At 33.4% G+C, this 18,920-nt stretch overlaps 1 protein-coding gene across 1 annotated transcript in view; it reads left to right on the plus strand.

Moving 5' to 3' along the window:
* The first annotated feature begins 226 nt into the window (after positions 1 to 226).
* Positions 227 to 18,920, plus strand: part of CDH12 (cadherin 12, type 2 (N-cadherin 2)) — a 103,098-nt gene continuing 84,404 nt past the window's right edge. The window contains exons 1-2 of the mRNA XM_008582911.1: positions 227 to 345; positions 12,503 to 12,670. Of these exons, the coding sequence (XP_008581133.1) occupies positions 12,529 to 12,670 (142 nt within the window). The 5' untranslated portion in view covers positions 227 to 345; positions 12,503 to 12,528. The remainder of the gene's footprint in view (positions 346 to 12,502; positions 12,671 to 18,920) is intronic.

Below are 18,920 nucleotides of genomic sequence, written 5' to 3' on the forward strand. Positions count from 1 at the left end.
AACATAGCTTTTAAAATAGATATTTAAAATTTGTCATTTGCACTACAGCTATATTGTTGCCGAACATTTTGGTTATAATGGTTAAATTATCTTCATGACCTCATATACTCAGGACATTTCTGAGAAATGCCAAATTCCAAAGGAAAATATAGTCCAGCAGATAATAGACATGACCTTGAACTCTGTAAAATAAAAATGCTAAAGTTATATTCTTTTATTTTTTAGGTGCATATGTGCTCCAGGTCAAAGCCACAGATGCAGATGACCCAACCTATGGAAACAGTGCCAGAGTCGTTTACAGCATTCTACAGGGACAGCCTTATTTCTCTATTGATCCCAAGACAGGTAAATTTTTTATTAGAGACAACATTATCATCACCCCTTCAAATATTTAAACTTTAATTAAATCTTGGCAGGGGAAATTGCCTATTCTAACAGCAATAAAGATTCAGTACGCCACACATTAAGCAAAGAAGATTGAATCTTACCCTGCTACTGAACTATTTCCTTTTCATTAAACTTTGTGTGAATATAACCATTTTCACATATATTTACAAAGTCCAAATTTGTTAGTTAGAAATTCTGTGTATTATTTTAAATTTTCAAAAGTCTCTTAGTTGATTCTTCTAGCTAAAATAGCTTTCAATTTCAGGTTTCTTGGTTGGGTTGAATTATATTCAGTTTTTATTCTTATGAAAATATGCTGGAGCTCTTATTGCTATTTCTGTAAGGATAATGGAGGTTTTGTTTAAATTAATACAGACCTATGCTTGTAGCAGGGGAAAGGAGAGACTTGATAAACTTAAAAAAACAAAATCATTGATTCCGTTGGCATGTCTTTAAAGATAGTTCTATTTCTAAATTAATAAAAATTAAATCGAAGTTTTCAAAGCCAAATAAAATAAGGATAGCATAGAAATGACAGCAGGATATGCACATCGGAGTTTTTTGTATTCCCTTTTAAATAAAATGAGGTCCCCCTGTTTCAATCTGTTTTTGAATATTGAATGCTTTGCTAAAGGGATTTGGCCACTTTTACCAGAGATCCAAGGCGTCATTCTATGTCAGAGGTGAAGCAGAAATTTCACAATGTGGTTATTGTATCAGCTTTTATATAGTACATTGTAATGTACTGCAAGTTGAATTTAATACTATTTATAATGTTACCTTAAAATAATGTAAAAATTGTCAACATACTGGACTAATAATAAGTTACTTTTAGATTTCATAAATTGATCTTCAAGAGCAGCATCACTTGGAAAGTTACTTATTTTAGATATCATTTATGCAAATGGTCTAAATGTTTCAAAATTTATGCTTCCTAAGAAGTGTATGCCAAGATCTGGTACACCAATTAGATATAGGTTAATTAATAATTAACCACATATTAATGTTGACTAGAAATATATAGTCTACTGATGTTTCTCAACTGAAGTGAAAGTGCTGAATCTGTAAGACGTTCTTTCAACTGAACCTACCTTTCTCGCCTAACTTCCTGGCCTCCTCATCAAGCCAATAGGGGAACAGAGGTCATCAAAGAGTTAAAACAGAAAGGCAGGCGTTGCTTCCTTATATAAACCTAAAAAAGAGTCAAGTATAGTAAGGGCAGGGCTTTAAGGGGAGCATAGTTGCTTCCAGAATGAGAGAATACAGAATGGTGTAAGACAAAATGAAGCTCCTTGGTTTGCATTGTGTGTTGGAGACTAGAAGCCAGCCTGTCAAATGTTAAGAGTGAGTGTGTGATGGGGAAATCACACCTACAATAACAAGTTATTTTTTCAAGAAGTACTGCAGTAAAGATAAGAAGACGTTGGACAATTATCATCATTAAGAACATTTTGTGATGGTGGTTGTTAACTGTGGCAAAAAAAACCTTACATATTTGAAGAAAAAAGGGAAAAATTGGAGAGGAAACAAGTTGGAAAAGTTTTTCAATGATGATACAAAGTTCCAGAGGACTTAAGAAAGTTTGGACAGTAGGCAGAATATATAGAAAAATATTGAAAGGAAATTATCTAAAATATCTCCTTTTATTAGATGATGTTATTATGGATTCTTAAAATATATATATATATATATATATCTTGAATATATATACACATCTTTTCAAATTTACCATGTATATTAAACAATTTAATATATGTGTATATATTAAAATATTTTATATATGTATATTTATAAAAATTAATATATATGTATATATATATATATTGAATATGTATACATATCTTTTCCAAATGTACCATAACCTGACCAGAAATGGAAGTATGGACAGTACATGTCTTTTAGATGCCACCAGCCTCTGAAGAGCACTTCTCAAAGACAGAAGGGAAGAAAGAAAGAGAAAAGAGAGTGCATAGAGATTGGGAGGAGGGTCAGCATTAGAGTGCACTTATTGGGTTGCAGCGATGAACTCTGTAGAGTAAGTGAGTTTATGTACTTAGGTTAAGAGCAGCCGAGGAAAGATGAAGGATTTCATGTTGGTAAAATAACTGCAGTTGAAACCAGTATCTCTCTTTAAAAAGCAAGATAAATCATACAAAGATGAATTTAATCATCAAGCATGGGTTAAGAATATAATTACTACAGTCAGATTAGCTCCAGAGAGACAATAATTTTATGAGTCAAAACACGTGTGTTCCCCTCGACTTTGCTTGATCCATATCAACTTTAGATGAATTCTAATACCAGTAAAAAGTGTTATTTTACCATAGAGTATGTGTATACACAATATGGCTTTAAACATTTTGCATTTATGTTTTTTATAATGCTTATTATTTAGAACTGAAGGTGAAACAATTCTGGCATAAAGTATGAAATAGATTTTTGAAGCATTGATTTTCACTGGAGACAGAAGTCTTGATACTAACAGTGCCTCAGACCACTAGACAGGAAAAGAGTGGATGACAAGGCACTTCATTAATAGAACGAAAACTAGTTCTTCATGCACAGAGACCATTAAGAGGACTTTTCGTCAAATTTATCACCTTGTGGTATAGAAGAGTAAATCAAAAATCAAGGATAATTGCAATTTCTCAGAAATAGCCTCCATTTGTTCCAGCCATATAGCTTCTCTTTATGATTCCATTTATTGTTATTAAGTAAAATGCATGAAAAACTAATGTTATCTAAAATTTTCCACATTTGGGTGTAGAAAACAATTAAAAAAAATTCTTAAAGGGAGAGCCTCATCAAAACTTCTGATGCCTAAATATTTATGAAGAGCTAAATACATATATCTATTTACTATTAATTTGAAATAAGAAAATAAAAAGATTTGTTTTGTTATTGCTATTTGATAAACATTTCTAGCACTTATACCCAAGTGGATATAGCAAGTTTACTAATAAATATAAACAGATGTATTCAATGAAAAAAACAAGAAATAATAAAACAATGGCTTATTTGACAATTGTTTTGTTTACTATGAAATAATTTACTCTGAATTAAAAAATCCAGATACATTAATGTATATACTTCAAATGATCATTAAATGATATTTTTAAAAATCCCAGATGAAGATAAATCTACAAAACATTAAACAACATTTATGCTTATTATACTTAATGTTTGAAAACATTAAAATGTTTAATTCTATTAACATATTATGTCATTTAAATTACTATGCTTAATGTTTAGAAAACATTAAAAACATTTAAAATTTGTAAAACATTAAATGTGAGAAATACTGGAATATTTAATTCAGTGCTTGGAAACAGGATGCAAAACATTTCTGTAACATTGATAATAAAGTCATTCTATTTAGAAAAACAAACATTACTACAAATGATTGATTCCTGTGTCTTAATTTATGTTTAAAATTATTTTAATTGCAATTCAAGTTATTTTCTAAATAATTCTAAATAAGTACTCTGACTTTAGATAACTAGTTATTGCTATGTTGTGCATATGTGGCGATGATATGTTGTATTTTTCTAAATGATCTGAGCCCTATTTGAGTAAGCATTATGATATAATTTTATCTCAGTATCTTTTTGTTAATCTATAAACATTAACCGTTTTCTACTGTGGTAAGATATACACAGTATAAATTTTACCATTTTAAGTGCATAATTCAGTGGCATTAAGTACATTTACATTGCTGTTTAATCATCATCATCAATCTCCGGAATATTTTTGTCAATATCTATTAATTTATGTGTATTGTTAAAAATATGTTCCTTATAAACTTTTATTTTATGTATTTTTACATGTACTTATAAAATTCATATAAAAACAGATAAGGGAGAATGAAATTGCATTAGTTACTTTTTAATACATTTTTATTTAGTGTTCTGGTATTTCATGCTGTGTGATCCTGTCCTGGATTCTGTTCAGGGAAATCTAAGAAAGGTCTCCCACATAACTGACACTTTCTCAAAATTTTGCTCTTGAGTCCAACTATTCCCTTTCATTCAGACATAATAATCTTTAAGCCTGCATCTTACATAAAACCTCTTCCCACACTCTGACTGATATTTATTCTTCAAGATCTTTAAAGATGCATTGGTGTTTTAAAGCCCCATATTAAAATTAAAGCATGGGCCACACTTTATATTTTCAGCTAATACTTTATAATAGTATACATTTATGTATAATGTTTTATGGCTTGAAAATTCATTTAATATTAATTCAGAATAAAATTTTGCAGAAATCAGACATCTCAGTGGTACTGATGATAAAAAGATAGAGTATCTTCCTTCTTCAAGGGCAAAATAAAAGAGTGTTTACCTACACCAAGTAGTCACTGCTTTAATACTTTTTGCCAGAATGAATGAATTGCCAGAAAGCATTAAGACAAGGACTGATTATGGCCATAACAAGGTTAAGGAAATCAAATGATGCTAGTAAATATAAGGAAGAATAAATGTGTCAAGAAAATTTATAATTATTAAGATAAAACTGGACATTACCTCTTTGTAATATTTTGCATACGTGTGGTAAAATTACATGACCAGGAATGTACTACAGACAATGATTACCTTTTATTCTGCATTATCACATTTCAAGAAGACACTGTGTGAGTTCCACTTGCCTTATTTTAGAAATCAAGGGGTGCACACATGAACAGAAATAAATCAGAATGTTCGGCCTTGAAAAGAAAGTACTCCAGGGCGATGTGATACATGATTTTTGGAGTTATAGAGCTGTCAGGTAGAGGAGAAACTAACTGGATTCTGTGCTGCTCCTGAGGAAAAGGGCCATCAATGACTGGTATGAGTTACAAGAAGAAAGAATTTTGGCTTTATATATGTAAGTGTGTGTGTGTGTATATATATATGTGTGTGTGCGTGTGTGTGTGTGTGTGTACACTTGTTCATAAATTAGAGGGTTGACTCATGAGATTGTGAATTTCATATTACTAGACATGTTAAAGCATGTAATTATGATAGGATGATGGTGCTGGATTTGATTATTAAATTTTTGATGCCCATTTATTTATTACATGAGGCCTGACAAGTGCTTTGCTACTGGGATACTGAGATGAGTCCAGTAGAAACTCAAGTAGATCATCATCTATTGGAGGAAACTCATCAGGCCCTCAGAAGATTGCATTTGAGTTTCATAGGATGCAATTCTACCATACATAGTGATGCTACAGGACACTAGATACTGACTGATGAGAGGGATGAAAACTTCTTTAGAAATGAACGCCTGGGGGAAATGACTCCCAAGTCCTAAAAAAAAGTTAAGGAATGCTATAGTTGAAAAGTTGGACCATATTTTATCTAAATTCCTTCCCTTATTGAATTCTTCTTGATCTTCAAATATATTATTGGCAGCAAATATATATATGTACATGTGTATATATGTGTGTGCATATATATATGTAAGTGTGTGTGTGTGTGTGTGTACACCTCATCTGTGCAGTGATGGTCACAACTTCTTACTAATACTGATTTAGAATGTGCTAGATTTTTTTTTAATTCATTTTTCATTTTAGGCTAATTTAAAACTATAATGAAATAAAACCCAGTAATTTTTTTATATAAAATGGTGCAAAGTCAGGTGTCTCATATTGATTTTAATATAACTTAACTGTGTAATTGAAAACACATATTTATATTGTCACTGCTAAAGTGTTCAATCTTTCATTATTATTGTTTTTCCAATCTTGCCATTTATTAGTTGTCCTGAACAGACTTGTACATTAAAATATATTTTCTAATTCATTCTCCAAATCTTTATTTAAAAATGGTAATCATGATTTGGTCAATACTAGAGTCTATGATTTATTAAGAGAGATCTCTTTCAGGTTCAAAAAGAACTAATCAATTTTTTTTTTCATGATGTAACAACGATAACACACTTAGATCTACACTAACAATTCCATCTTACTCAAAATTACATAAGTATTTTGTTCAGTAATGACCAAGTATACTAGAAATATATGAAATCAGAATCTCTCTTGAAGAATACATGCTTATTTTCCATGTGTTACCTTAGCTATTGTTATGTGTTAATTTATTTTACTAATATTCATTGAATGACTACTATATGCCTGGCATTCTTCTAGCTAGGTCTTCTGCAGGGAAGAAAAAATAAGGTCAAAATCCCTGCTTTTGGTAATGTATTCCATTTGGGGAAACACAAAACCAACAAAATAAATAAAGGAAATATAGTGTTGTGAATCACAGTAAGGGCTGAGGAAAGAGTGATAAAGTAGAGAAAGCAATAGGAAATGGTGAGAAGGGTTGAATGTATATGGAAGACAGAAGGGTGCCTAAAATATGCTCATGCCTTAATCCTCAGGACCTATGAATAAGCTATGTTTCATGGAAAAGGACAATTCAAGTTGCAGATGGATTTTAGATTGCTAATCACCTGTTTTAAAATGGGGAGATTATTCTGTATTATCTAGGTAGATCCAATGTAATCACAAGGGAACTTGTAAGTAAAAGAGGGAAGCAGAAGAGTCAAAATCAGAAAGATTGGAAGATGCTACACTCTGCCTTAGAAGGTGAAGGAAGGAGACCAGCAGACAGGGAGTCCAGGCATCTTCTGATGGAAAGCATTTAGAAAGGAGTGCAACCCTGCCCACACCTTGATTTTAGTTCAACAAGACCCATGCTGGACTTCTGACTTCCAGAATTGTAAGATAAGTTTGTATTGTTTTCAGCCACTAAGTTTGTGGTAATTTGTTGCAGAATCAATAGGAAACTAATTTAGCATGGAATTTCAGAGAAAATGGCCTACAAAGCCCTATGAAGATGACTTTGAGAGAAGATCTGAAGGACGTGAGGAGGTGTTTATGAGCACATCTCGAATGACCATTTTAGTAGAGGGAAGTGTGTGAAAATCAGCAGTGAATGAAGGAGGGGGTTGCGGGAGAGAAGATCTGAGAGTTCGGTGGGAAGGAAGATCACGAGGGCATTACTCTGAAAGACATAGACAGTCTGAGGACTTCAGAGCAGAGAAGCGATGTGTCCTCGCTTATGCTCTGGCCTCACTATTATGGTTGTTCTATTGAGAACCAACTGGTGGCCCAGGCTCCTTTGACTGTAATCCTCAGTGAGAGGCAAAAAAAAACATTCATCTCCCAAGCCCCTAAGGGGATATAGTGCTGGTCTAAATTTCTAGAATTTGGAGAGAAGCAAATGATTCACAATAATATACTGATCATCTACAAAAAATATTTTCTTCTTCCATGGAACTATTTAAAATAAAGTCTGGGGCCGGCCCGGTAGCGCACTGGATAGTGCGTGGCTTGGGAAGCGCAGCGGCACTCCCGCCCGAGGGTTCGGATCCCACATACAGACCGGTTCCCGCTCACTGGCTGAGCGAGGCACGGGAGCAACACCGAGGGTTGTGATCCCGTTGCTGGTCCCCGGTCCGGTACGGGGGCAACACTGAGGGTTGCGATCCGTTGCCGGACACGGAAAAAGACAAAAGACAAAAAATAAATAAATAAATAAAAAAATAAAGTCTGGACTTGCCTCCCATGTGTGTTTAGCTCCAAAGTAAGAGGGGGATGAGTTGGGGATGGACAACAACTTTTTGCAAGGAAACAAATGTCCACTTTTGTAAAATAAATAGCTATGCAAGAAAAGGAACCCAGAGTATGGATAAAAGATGGGGAGAAAGTATATGTCCTCCCTTAATAAAAAGGAAGAAAAAATATTCTTTTTTTAAATTATGATTTTCGGGCAATGAAATAAAAAGAAAAGATATCTCAATGAATATCACGTAAACTGAAAAATACTTCTGGTATATATAGGTGAAAAAAAATAACATCTAGTTGTGTTAAGAAATGGAAAACGGGAAAATATATTCTGTTCCTGAAATTGACTAGAGGCCAGGAATAAAAAAGAAAAAAATAAAAAGCCCTCTCTCTGTTCTCTAGTAGTTTTCAGTCTGGTGAAGGAAGGTAGAAAGCAAAGTGCCACAAAGCGTTCTACGGGCTGTGATTCAGTCCTACGTAGGGAGCAGTCATTTCTTCTTGGAGCTGTGCGATGAGTCAGAAATGACTTCACTGGGGGGGGTGGGGGGGGAGACGAAAGATGAGTAGGTTTACCAACTGGGTGGGCATTCACGGGGAAACAGAGAACAAGGACGCAAAGTCTGGAACAGCTTAGGGACTCAGTCCCCCTAAACACTCTAAGGTGTGACCTACGAACCGCATCTTCTCAAAAGCTGGAACTGTGAGGGGTGGATGATTGGCACGAGGGCATTTGTGGCTGACGTTTCTCAGTTCCTGCTCTGCTCATAGGGACTAACAATCCTGTGAATTGCAATTGCATTATTCAAATAACCCACTACCAACTTGTCATTTCTTTGAATCAACACTATCTTTGAATTTATTTATTCATAAGTGGTATGATGGGTCCTAGAGTGGAAGTTAGGTTATCAATCCTGAGATTACCACTGTCACCCAAAGCTTAGAGAAATCAGTCTCCCTATGATTCATACGGTCTTTACCTTCCTGAAAATGAAAAAAAAAATATATATATATATATAGTAATCTCAGATAATAATAGTTAACCTATATTAAGATCCAGTAGGACATCTGATTTTGGGATCATGCTGGACAGTTCCAAATTGCAGTTGCATTCCTGACTGTCACCAAATAGACGCAAGCAGAAGACCTTATTTCTATGACAGCCGAAAGTATGCACATAATTTTCAGGATGCTTCCTCGGAGGGTCTGTTGTCTTTAGACACCGCCGCCTGTCCTCTGCCCGGCCCTCCCTGGCCTGCTCTCCCGCTCCCGCCCCCCAGAGGGCGCTCCCCGGTCCTTCCCGCATCTGCGTCCTCCGCTTCCCTGAGACTCGTTTCTAAAGCCTGTCCTGACAGACGGCTTTTCTGACACCACTTCAGAGGCACTTGATTTCATTTTCTCAACACTCATACGCCTGAAATTCACTTTATGATCTGCTCTCTGCTCCCACGAACACACACCCATTAAGTGAACATGCCATGAAAAAACTCATAGGGAGACCGTATCAATCATCGTCGCGAGTGGAAACACGTGGCACTCGCGGGGCCATCTGGGATTCGTAAAAGACTGTTGACTGACGTGGGAGCAGTGTCTGGAGAAGAAATAGCATGTTGATGCAGTTGCCACCCTAGGACAGAAGGAAGGGAGGGAATCTGGAGACACTTGGGCTGTTTAGTGAGAGACCCGGGCCAGAAACAGTGTGGCATGGGGGGAAACAAAAACGTAAGGTCGTTCTTCTTATACCCTCCAACCTCCTGCCAATTGTGCTAAGGCGACCAAAGCTGGGGAAGGGTTTAAAATGGATCTGGAGGGGCAAATGAAAGAGTGTTCACGCTACACGCTCAACCCTACTAACTGAGCCTGAGTGGAGCATCTATTTTAGGACAAGTGCTGACTACGTCTATTGTCCCATGTCTCAGTCTTGAGATTTATTTGCCTGCAATGAAAAAGGTGGCTCATATAAAACCATATCCTGGATTATCACATGCAATATTTTAAGAATTTTGATATGTAGGATTGCATTATTTTCATCTCAAAATGTTATCCTGGAAGTATTAAACCCATTTTTACAAAATAAACCGAGACCAATCAAGACCGAGGCATTTGCAGACATGAGGGTGACTGCAGAGGGAAAATATATCTCTTGGCAGACGACCTTCCTTTGATATATTACTTAAAATGTATAACCCTCTCAACCATACATATCCATTTTATTGGCAAAAATAATATCTAACAATATTTTACTCATTCTTGCTTTTACTCTAATTGTTTTGATGTTGGAAAGCTCGTCAGGTGTAAGACACTCAAATCAAAGGTTTCAATGTATAATTATCTATCAACCTCCCCCCCCCCATACATAGGATTTATTTCAGCATTATATGGAATTAATTACAGTTTGTGGCATCACTGTTATGAAGTATTTATGCTGTTCATTAAATTCATGGGTTCCCTTTTTCTCTCTTTAGGCTCTGGCTATTATCCTATCAGGCAGTTTACTCTATCTTTATTTGTATATAAAATACTGAAAGACAGATAGAAATGGACACATAAACCTAAACCTAAATCCTGAAACAATAGCATTAACCCAGTCCTTCGCAAAGTTCCTCCTTCCTTGAGACTGTGTAATCCATTTGCTTATCTTCCATTGCTTGTTAGGTAGTTAATAAACAATGGGTGGCCATAAGAAGAATAGCTTCTTGAAAAGGAGATTTTCTCCCCAGTATTTTTCAATAAACTACCATGTTAAAGATTCTCTTCTCATGGGTGAATTCCCCAGATTTTAGCTCTAAAAAAATTGCACAAATACTATATTTTATTTCTCTAGGACAGTGTTTCTTAAAGTGTTGGCGTGGAAGGGAAAGCACATCGTGGTGACCACTAGAGACTGTCTTTCACACTGCACGTACAACCTTTTCCTCTCTCTGAACTCTAGCACACTGCCTTGCAGTTAGGCAGCAGTGCACTGAAAGCAGGGCTAGAAGCAGCAGACAGGTCACCTATCAGACACAGGAGGGTGGGACAGTGAGTGTGATGGAAGGGTCTGGACAGTTTTAACAAATCACCAAAAGAAAAACACCCCTCTTAAATATGTCTGATAATAAGTATTTCCTCTCTTTTTCAATTGCATCTTAATGATTTCATTAACTGGATCCCAGAGATAGCTTTTTATATAGTTCAGCAAATACCCAGGGAGAAGCAACTCCACAAGTGTCTTTCTCATTCTGTGTATATATACACACATACATACACGTACACACTTATACATATACATATATATATGTATAGTATACAATTTTTATATTATAAATTTTCATGTTTGGAAATAAATTAAAGAAAATATGTGATTTTCATATGGAAAATGAATTGTAAAGATAGATCTTGGTCAACAGCAGGACAAGACAACATGCATATAAATCAAACACAGGTATTTAACTAGAAAATATAGGCATTGTAAATCAGGCAGAATTCACATAGCTTAAGGTATATAAGACTAGAACACTGAGATGTAGAGATGAAGAATCTTAGTTAAGAAACTTGGAAATGAAGTATCAGGAGACCTTGCTGGAGGCAGTACAAACAGATTGAATCAAAAAAGTGTCAGTACCAATTCATGAACAGAGCATTAGTAACAGAAATGAAGCTTGTCTTTTTTGTAATTTACCTGCCAAGGGTTAGAAGAAATCTCAGATTATATTTAAGTCTGAATTAGCAACAAAACAGCACTTGGTAAGTAAATAGTAAAAAGTACAGATAAAATGGGGATGCATATTGGGCTTATGATTTGGATACTATACAGTCGTGTTGATGGTTGAGACCATCTTTGTTATTCATATATGCTACTTTATTTAAGAAACAACACTACCAAAGCCATGTGAGGTTAAGAAAAATGCTGACCAATCTCTTTCTAAAACCATTGGCTATAAATTGGAATTAGGTATAAAATTTATTTATGATTTTACTTGCAAAGAATCCAGAAGGTATTAGTTATTATGCTATGAATATATATAAATATAAATTAGTTTTACCCTTGGACACAGGGAATAAAATGAACACAATATGTAAATATGTATATATACTATAAGATTCATGATTGTAAATTTAATTATTCATAGATTCATTCATTCAGCCAGTTATTCATTTAGTCAGTGGGTCAACACATATTTATTGAGTTCCTTGCAAAAGGTAGGCACTGTCCTATGTGTTGATACACTTGGTAACAAGAAAGACAAGCTCCCTGGATTCTTTTAAAGATAATCATGTGTATAAATCATGTCTAACTTGATTGACTTAATGAATGATGGCTGTCTTTTGGAGCTGATATATTTTTCTTCAGCTGTATTCCTTACAACTGCACATCATTTTATTGTGTGGCTATTACTATAACATACTAAATTATGTTCTAATCATTAAAAATTTCATGTATTTTACTTTTTAAAGACACTAATGTTAGCTAGCAGAACTTTTCTAGTGAATCTATATAAAAACATTTTTTTGTTGCAGACTATTTTGGAAAGCACAGTATTTGTGATATATATTTTGTATTATTATTTTTTTCCTCTTAAGGTGTTATTAGAACAGCTTTGCCAAACATGGACAGAGAAGTCAAGGAACAATACCAAGTACTCATACAAGCCAAGGATATGGGAGGACAACTGGGAGGATTAGCTGGAACGACAATAGTCAATATCACCCTCACTGATGTCAATGACAACCCACCTCGATTCCCCAAAAGTATGTCCTCTTTTCTGTTAAGTCTAAATTAGTGCAGCTTTTATTATTATTATTATTATTCTTTGCAATGCCATTGAATGCTATAGGAATTGATCTAATTTTCTTGACGCTTTTAGTATTTATGAAGCAGAAATTAATAGATAAATATCAAATGTCTTTAGATTTAAATTTTTCAGTTAGAACCATGCCCAATGGTACTTTAATAAAAAATGAGTCAATAGTTGAAAAATGCATCTTATGCTATTGATTGTGATTAAAGTAAAATATTCACAACAGGTTGAGATCTTACTTTAATATCTTATTAAATGAAGAAGTAATATAAACATGCAAAATCTAATGTAACTTTAGGTCTCATATTTATAACACGGATGCCACCATATTATTTGGTATATCATATAATTAGCATAAAAATTCTTTGCATTCTTTTTAGCAATTATGTGTTGAACCAATTTCATATATTTTCATGTAAGTTTCAGATGATGTTGATGCTACTTACATTGCTTTAGTTCTGACCAGTTATTATATTTTAGTTTGTCATTGGTGAAGATTGCTGTACTTTCTATGATAATAGAATGATTCACACCTGTACCTTCTCTGTGACTCTGTGTTTCTTATTGAAAATGAATTCTTCTCACTGTGTTACATCTAGTTTTCTTTTTCAGTGTTACATTTAACACCAATCAGTGCCTTTTCGATTCCTGGTGCATTTTCAAGGATTATTTCAGTGTTCCTAGGACATAGAATATAGAAGCCAAAGGTTTCGATCACTGGTTTTATAAGTAACTTGATTAAATCAGTAGGTGAACGTTTGCATAAACATTTAAAAAAAAAAAAAAAGAACAAAATGATTTTCCTCTTCCCTGGATGGAGAGTTTGTGATTTCATCAACTAAAATATATAACATTGAAGATATTTAATAGATGTTTTCTTCCTTTGGATATATGATTTTCCCTATTTTACTACCTTGACACTTTTTAAAGAAATTGTCAATCAATATTTTTTTAATGGAAATGTTTTTACTTAGTGATCAGCTAATGGCCAAATGTTATGAGAATGGCAATTAAAAGTTATTGTACTTTAATGTGTATGTTAATTAGCTCAGGCGAGCCATTCAATTCCACTAAATATACATGTTTCAAAATGTCATGTTGTACAAATTAAGATATACTATTTCCATTTGTCAATAAAAATTAGTTAAAAAAATCATCATACTTTAACATATGGAATGTATGTGACAAGTGACTACTATATAATACATTATAATTAATAACACAGGGAGTCTTGGCCAAAACTTTTCCTTACATTGCTATTAAGGAAAACAGAAAAAAAAAGTATTTAAAAAGAGAAAAAAATAGCACATTTGGTTTTTTAGCACATGACATTATTAAAGAATATGTTCCCAATTCTAAAAGCACTCAGTTTTCTTTCTTTCTTTCTTTCTTTCTTTCTTTCTTTCTTTCTTTCTTTCTTTCTTTTACTTAAGTGTGGCAAGTTGTAACAGCCAGTTGAGGAGGATAGATTGGAAGATTAATTTTCTTGCATATAAAAATGGCATTGTGAACTTGCGTCTTGTTTTGGGTTCTGTGCATGTAAAATGTGTTCAATCTAGAGTGTAGAAAATAATGAACATCTTCCTGGATAATGTCAATATTTTTATTCACACGAGTGATAGTGAGGATTTTCAGATGAGGGATACAAAACCACAGTTAGTGGAAGGATACAATCCTTGCGGGTGTGGGGGCTAGTGGTTTGTAGAAGTTGGGGCAGGTACACAGACAAACAGGCTGGGGGCACCCATCTCAATAGTAGAGAAGCTAGAGTATGCCGAGGAAACCAAGATAGCATGTTTAAGTATCACTGAAACAGGAAGACTACTTTCAGATCTTACCTTGGTGAAAAGAGAATAAATAGTAGTAGGCTTGAATTTATAAGTCAAATAAGTTCAACTTATTTGGTCAAAGTTGAATCTGCAGGTCTAAGAGAACCTAAATGAAATCTGCTTGGAACTAATGTGTGGAATAAGGGCACTGAAACTTTTGAAGCATTTACATGCTGTCTGGAACTTTATCATTGCTATTTTCTTTTCTTTTCACAACAAAGCTTTGAGATCAAATATTTTCCACATTTTATGATAAACAAAACTGAGGCTTATAGAGTAATAAATAATTTGCCCAAGATCTACAAAATAAAGTGGCATTTTTTAAACTCTGAAGTTCAAATTCTTTCTTATTTAATATAATATTAAAATAAAAACTTGTTTTTGTTTTACCTGCCACTCTAAGACAACGTTCTTTTAGAACATATATGCCAACGAAACATGACATATGTTGAATTGCCACCACTCAGAGGAATAAGAAGGCAGGAGAAATCTATCAACTAGATCTCTATGATCAAATTATTTTCTGCTTGTATTACATGCACATTTGGACTATCGATTGAAACTATAATAGATGGGAGATATTTTTGAATCACGACGAAAAAGGTTTTCACATTTTGCATGAATAAAAAATAATCTTGAAATTTTACATTTTGAATTGCATCCTTTAGGGGAAAAGACAGAGAACTTTTATAAATAGAAAAGCCATCTATTTAGAAGACAATGATCTTTCTGTAGGAATATTTTCCATATAAAGCAATTAAACAGCAAATGTGACATGAAACTAAAAACTAATAATATCTCTTTGAACATAAAAGTCAAGAAAACATATACTCCATACACAAATAACTTAAAAGAGAATTCCCCACAAGAAGCTTGAAGTAATTATGCTCAAAAAAACACCTCCCTTCAGATAAACTTTATGAGATACTTTTTTCATTGCTCAAGTATGCTCACAATAATTTCTTAAGACTTCCTATTCATAATGTGTTTTGGCTTTGTGTGTGTTCATATTCATATGTGACATTGCGAGCACTAATTTCCTTTCATTTTCTTATATAAATCTGAGATAGATAGAAAAAAAATGGCTTATAATTTGTACCACGCATATGTAAATAATTTTCTATTTTATTGTGTTGTAAAATAGATGGTTCTTGAAATATCAGGACTTCCAGCAAGTTTGATGATGGTGATCATGATAATGACTAATAAATTGCTATGGTCATGCACTATACAAGGAGATTTGCATATATATGTATTCCCATTTAACTCTTATAATGACTATATAACATTTCCTCAGTTTTAGAAATAGCAAGGTTGTATTATTAAGAAAGGTTAAATAACTTATCCAAAAGCCCTGACTTTTTATGATTGTCCCTCTTGAATGGTACACCGATGTGCCTTTGATGCCTGTGTTGGCCTCAAAACGTACTACAGATAATTCAGAAAACTGTTTATAAACAAAAGTAGTAATACTATTTCAGAAATTGATATATTACAGGGCTTATTAAAAGAGCTCTACCTAAAGTCATATAAAGACAAAATGTTGTCTTTGCAAAATGTTTTCTATAGAGTTGTATAGCTTCCATCTACTACAATCAAGGATATATGTAGAGGATCGCCATCTGTTAAAACAAGCTATGGAAAAATGCTAATGGTCTCCATTGCTGGAATTTTAAATGACTGAACCATCTAAAAAGCTGATATAAATTATATATTATGAGATCAAATCAATTAAGTAATGGGGTTAAATCATATTTGGCAAAATATTCATACTTTTCCCACTTGTTCTCTTTGTTATGTATAATAATTTTGTGCAGAATATAAAAACAAATTAGTAAAATAAAACACTCCATATACAATATTGGATGAAAAGAAAATGTAAAAAAGTGCTTGTTTCTTTGTTCATTTCTATTTCAGTACTATGAGAGAATAAGATAACTGTATCTTAAATAAGTTCAAATGGGAAAAATATGATATCAACAATTGTTTCAAGAAAATTTCTTACTCATAAATAAAACTACATTTTAAAAAATCCTGTTTTGATCAAATATTTATTGAACATGTCTATATTGACTATTTCTAGCTATAGAAATTTTGATTCTGTTACAAGTCAGTATTACATTATTTGCACAATAGTTAAAATATAAAACATAAATAGTTGGTTAACTTGTTGACAAATAAAACACTTGCAAAAAATTTGTTATTGTTCTAAAAATAACATAAAAATTAAATAAATTAAACCATTAAAAGTATCAGCCAAAATGCCTACTGAATGAACAACGAGCAATATTTGATCTCCCTGTTTACACAAACTGTCAGATAAAAACTACATGTATATATGTGTGTGTATATATATGTATATATAAATATATACGTATTTGCACTTATTAACCCATTTCTGTTGCTTACAACAAAATACCTGGAACTGGGTCATTTGTAAGAGAATGAAATTTATTCCTTACAGTTTCAGAAGTTGGGAAGTCCAAAGTCCAGGGGAAAGAAACTGGTGAGAGCCCCTTCTTGGTGGTAACTCTACAGTGATACAAGGTATCACATGGTGAAATGGCAGAAGCAGAGAGAGAGCTGACCTCCTTGATGGCTTTCCTTTTAAAGACCTCAGAACCAAACACATGACAACAACTAACCATCAATGGATTAATCCATTTACTAGGGCATGGCCCTCACAATCTATTCATCTCCTCAAGGCCCCACCTTTTAATGACCATAGTAGGACTTCCCATCCTCTTACCACTGTCACAGTGGGGTTAAGTTTCTAATACTGGACTTTGGGGGACACAATTTGATCCACAGAAGTGCAGCTATATGTTCTTTCTTCTATTGTATATTCATGACATAGAAAGACTACCTGATACTCATGTTAGTGACCGAATTATTAAAGACAAAGATGTTGACATATATAAATTTGTTCAGTGAAAAATATTGACATGTTTAAGTAAAATATATTTCGCCTTTTCTCTTGAAATTATTTTTTTGACATCTCTATTTAGACTGGTTCTTTTGTCATCTTGAAATCTATCATATATTTTTTATAAAAGAAGTATTCATGATAATATGTAACTTATAATAATTGTCTTTAGAATCAACATTAATCCAGTTACATCTAGATGGGGCCTCAAAGTCTATTCCTCTTTGTTTATTATTTGCCATAATTCTACTTGGCAAATGGTAAGCTTCTACACTTAAATTTTCTTGGTAAAACCATACAAGTGAATTTCAAAAAGGTGGTAGAAAAATGGAATTAAAAGATAATATGAATCTTTCCTAAGCTTTTTGAAGACCCCTTGTATAGTAAATTATTCTGAACAAACTGGCAAAGGCTAATTGAATTTCGACAGTTACTCAGATTCAGACTTAAAAAAAGTACCCTTCACCTCTTCCAGGTGCCCAATGTTTGATGGTCTCAGGGATATCTGAGATTGACTGCCAAAGACACAAGTTCCTTGATGTAAGTTTATATGTTTATATATATACACACACACTCACATACACACATACATACATATATACATGTACACATACATATATCACACACACGTACATTCTGAAATTCACAACTTTGTATACATTTTCATAGAGCTCAATTCATATATATAATCAGAATCATTATATATATGATAATCAGAATATATATATAATCATATATATATATATATAATTAATATATATATATATATAATCAGAATCATTAAATCACATTTCAGGAGAAAATATAAATACTTCCTGGGCTTTTGAGTACAGTTTAGAAGGCGGTCTCTTATCTTATCCATTATATGCCTGAATATTATGAGAATTACTCAGTTTCTTTCACAAGCTCTCTTTGTTATTGTTATGGCATGAATTACATAGCTCTCTCACTTCTCATGTTACCTGGAGATTCTGGCTAAGGGCTTGTTGCCTTCCAGCACATCATGTGCAAAAAACTGATAGCACCCTTGGCATGTACATAAATGATCCTCCTGAGGGTGAAGCAAAGGTGAATTGCTGCTATTTTCCTTATCTTCAATATGTTATCTTTGGTGAAGTGTTGGGGGGGGGGAAGTGGTGGCAATTAATTACCCTGAAAGAAATACCAGGGAAGTATGGCTAAACCAATGTCTCTTATGTGACAGCCACTACTACTTAAATGAGAAATGAGAAATTAAATGAGAATAACTATTTCATCCAATTATTTGAGGTTGAGGGTAGTGGTGCAGGCCAACTTGATCTACAGGGTTAACAGAATGTAATGTATAATTTGAAGTTTTCACTACAAAATGTGAATTGAGGTTTTCCTTCATTGGGACCAGGTGAATGTTTTAAATAGTAATACAAAAACTTAATATTTTAATGTGTTAATGACATAAATCCATG

This window comes from Galeopterus variegatus, unplaced genomic scaffold (assembly GCF_000696425.1).
Source record: "Galeopterus variegatus unplaced genomic scaffold, G_variegatus-3.0.2 Scaffold2758, whole genome shotgun sequence".
Classification (NCBI taxonomy): domain Eukaryota; kingdom Metazoa; phylum Chordata; class Mammalia; order Dermoptera; family Cynocephalidae; genus Galeopterus; species Galeopterus variegatus.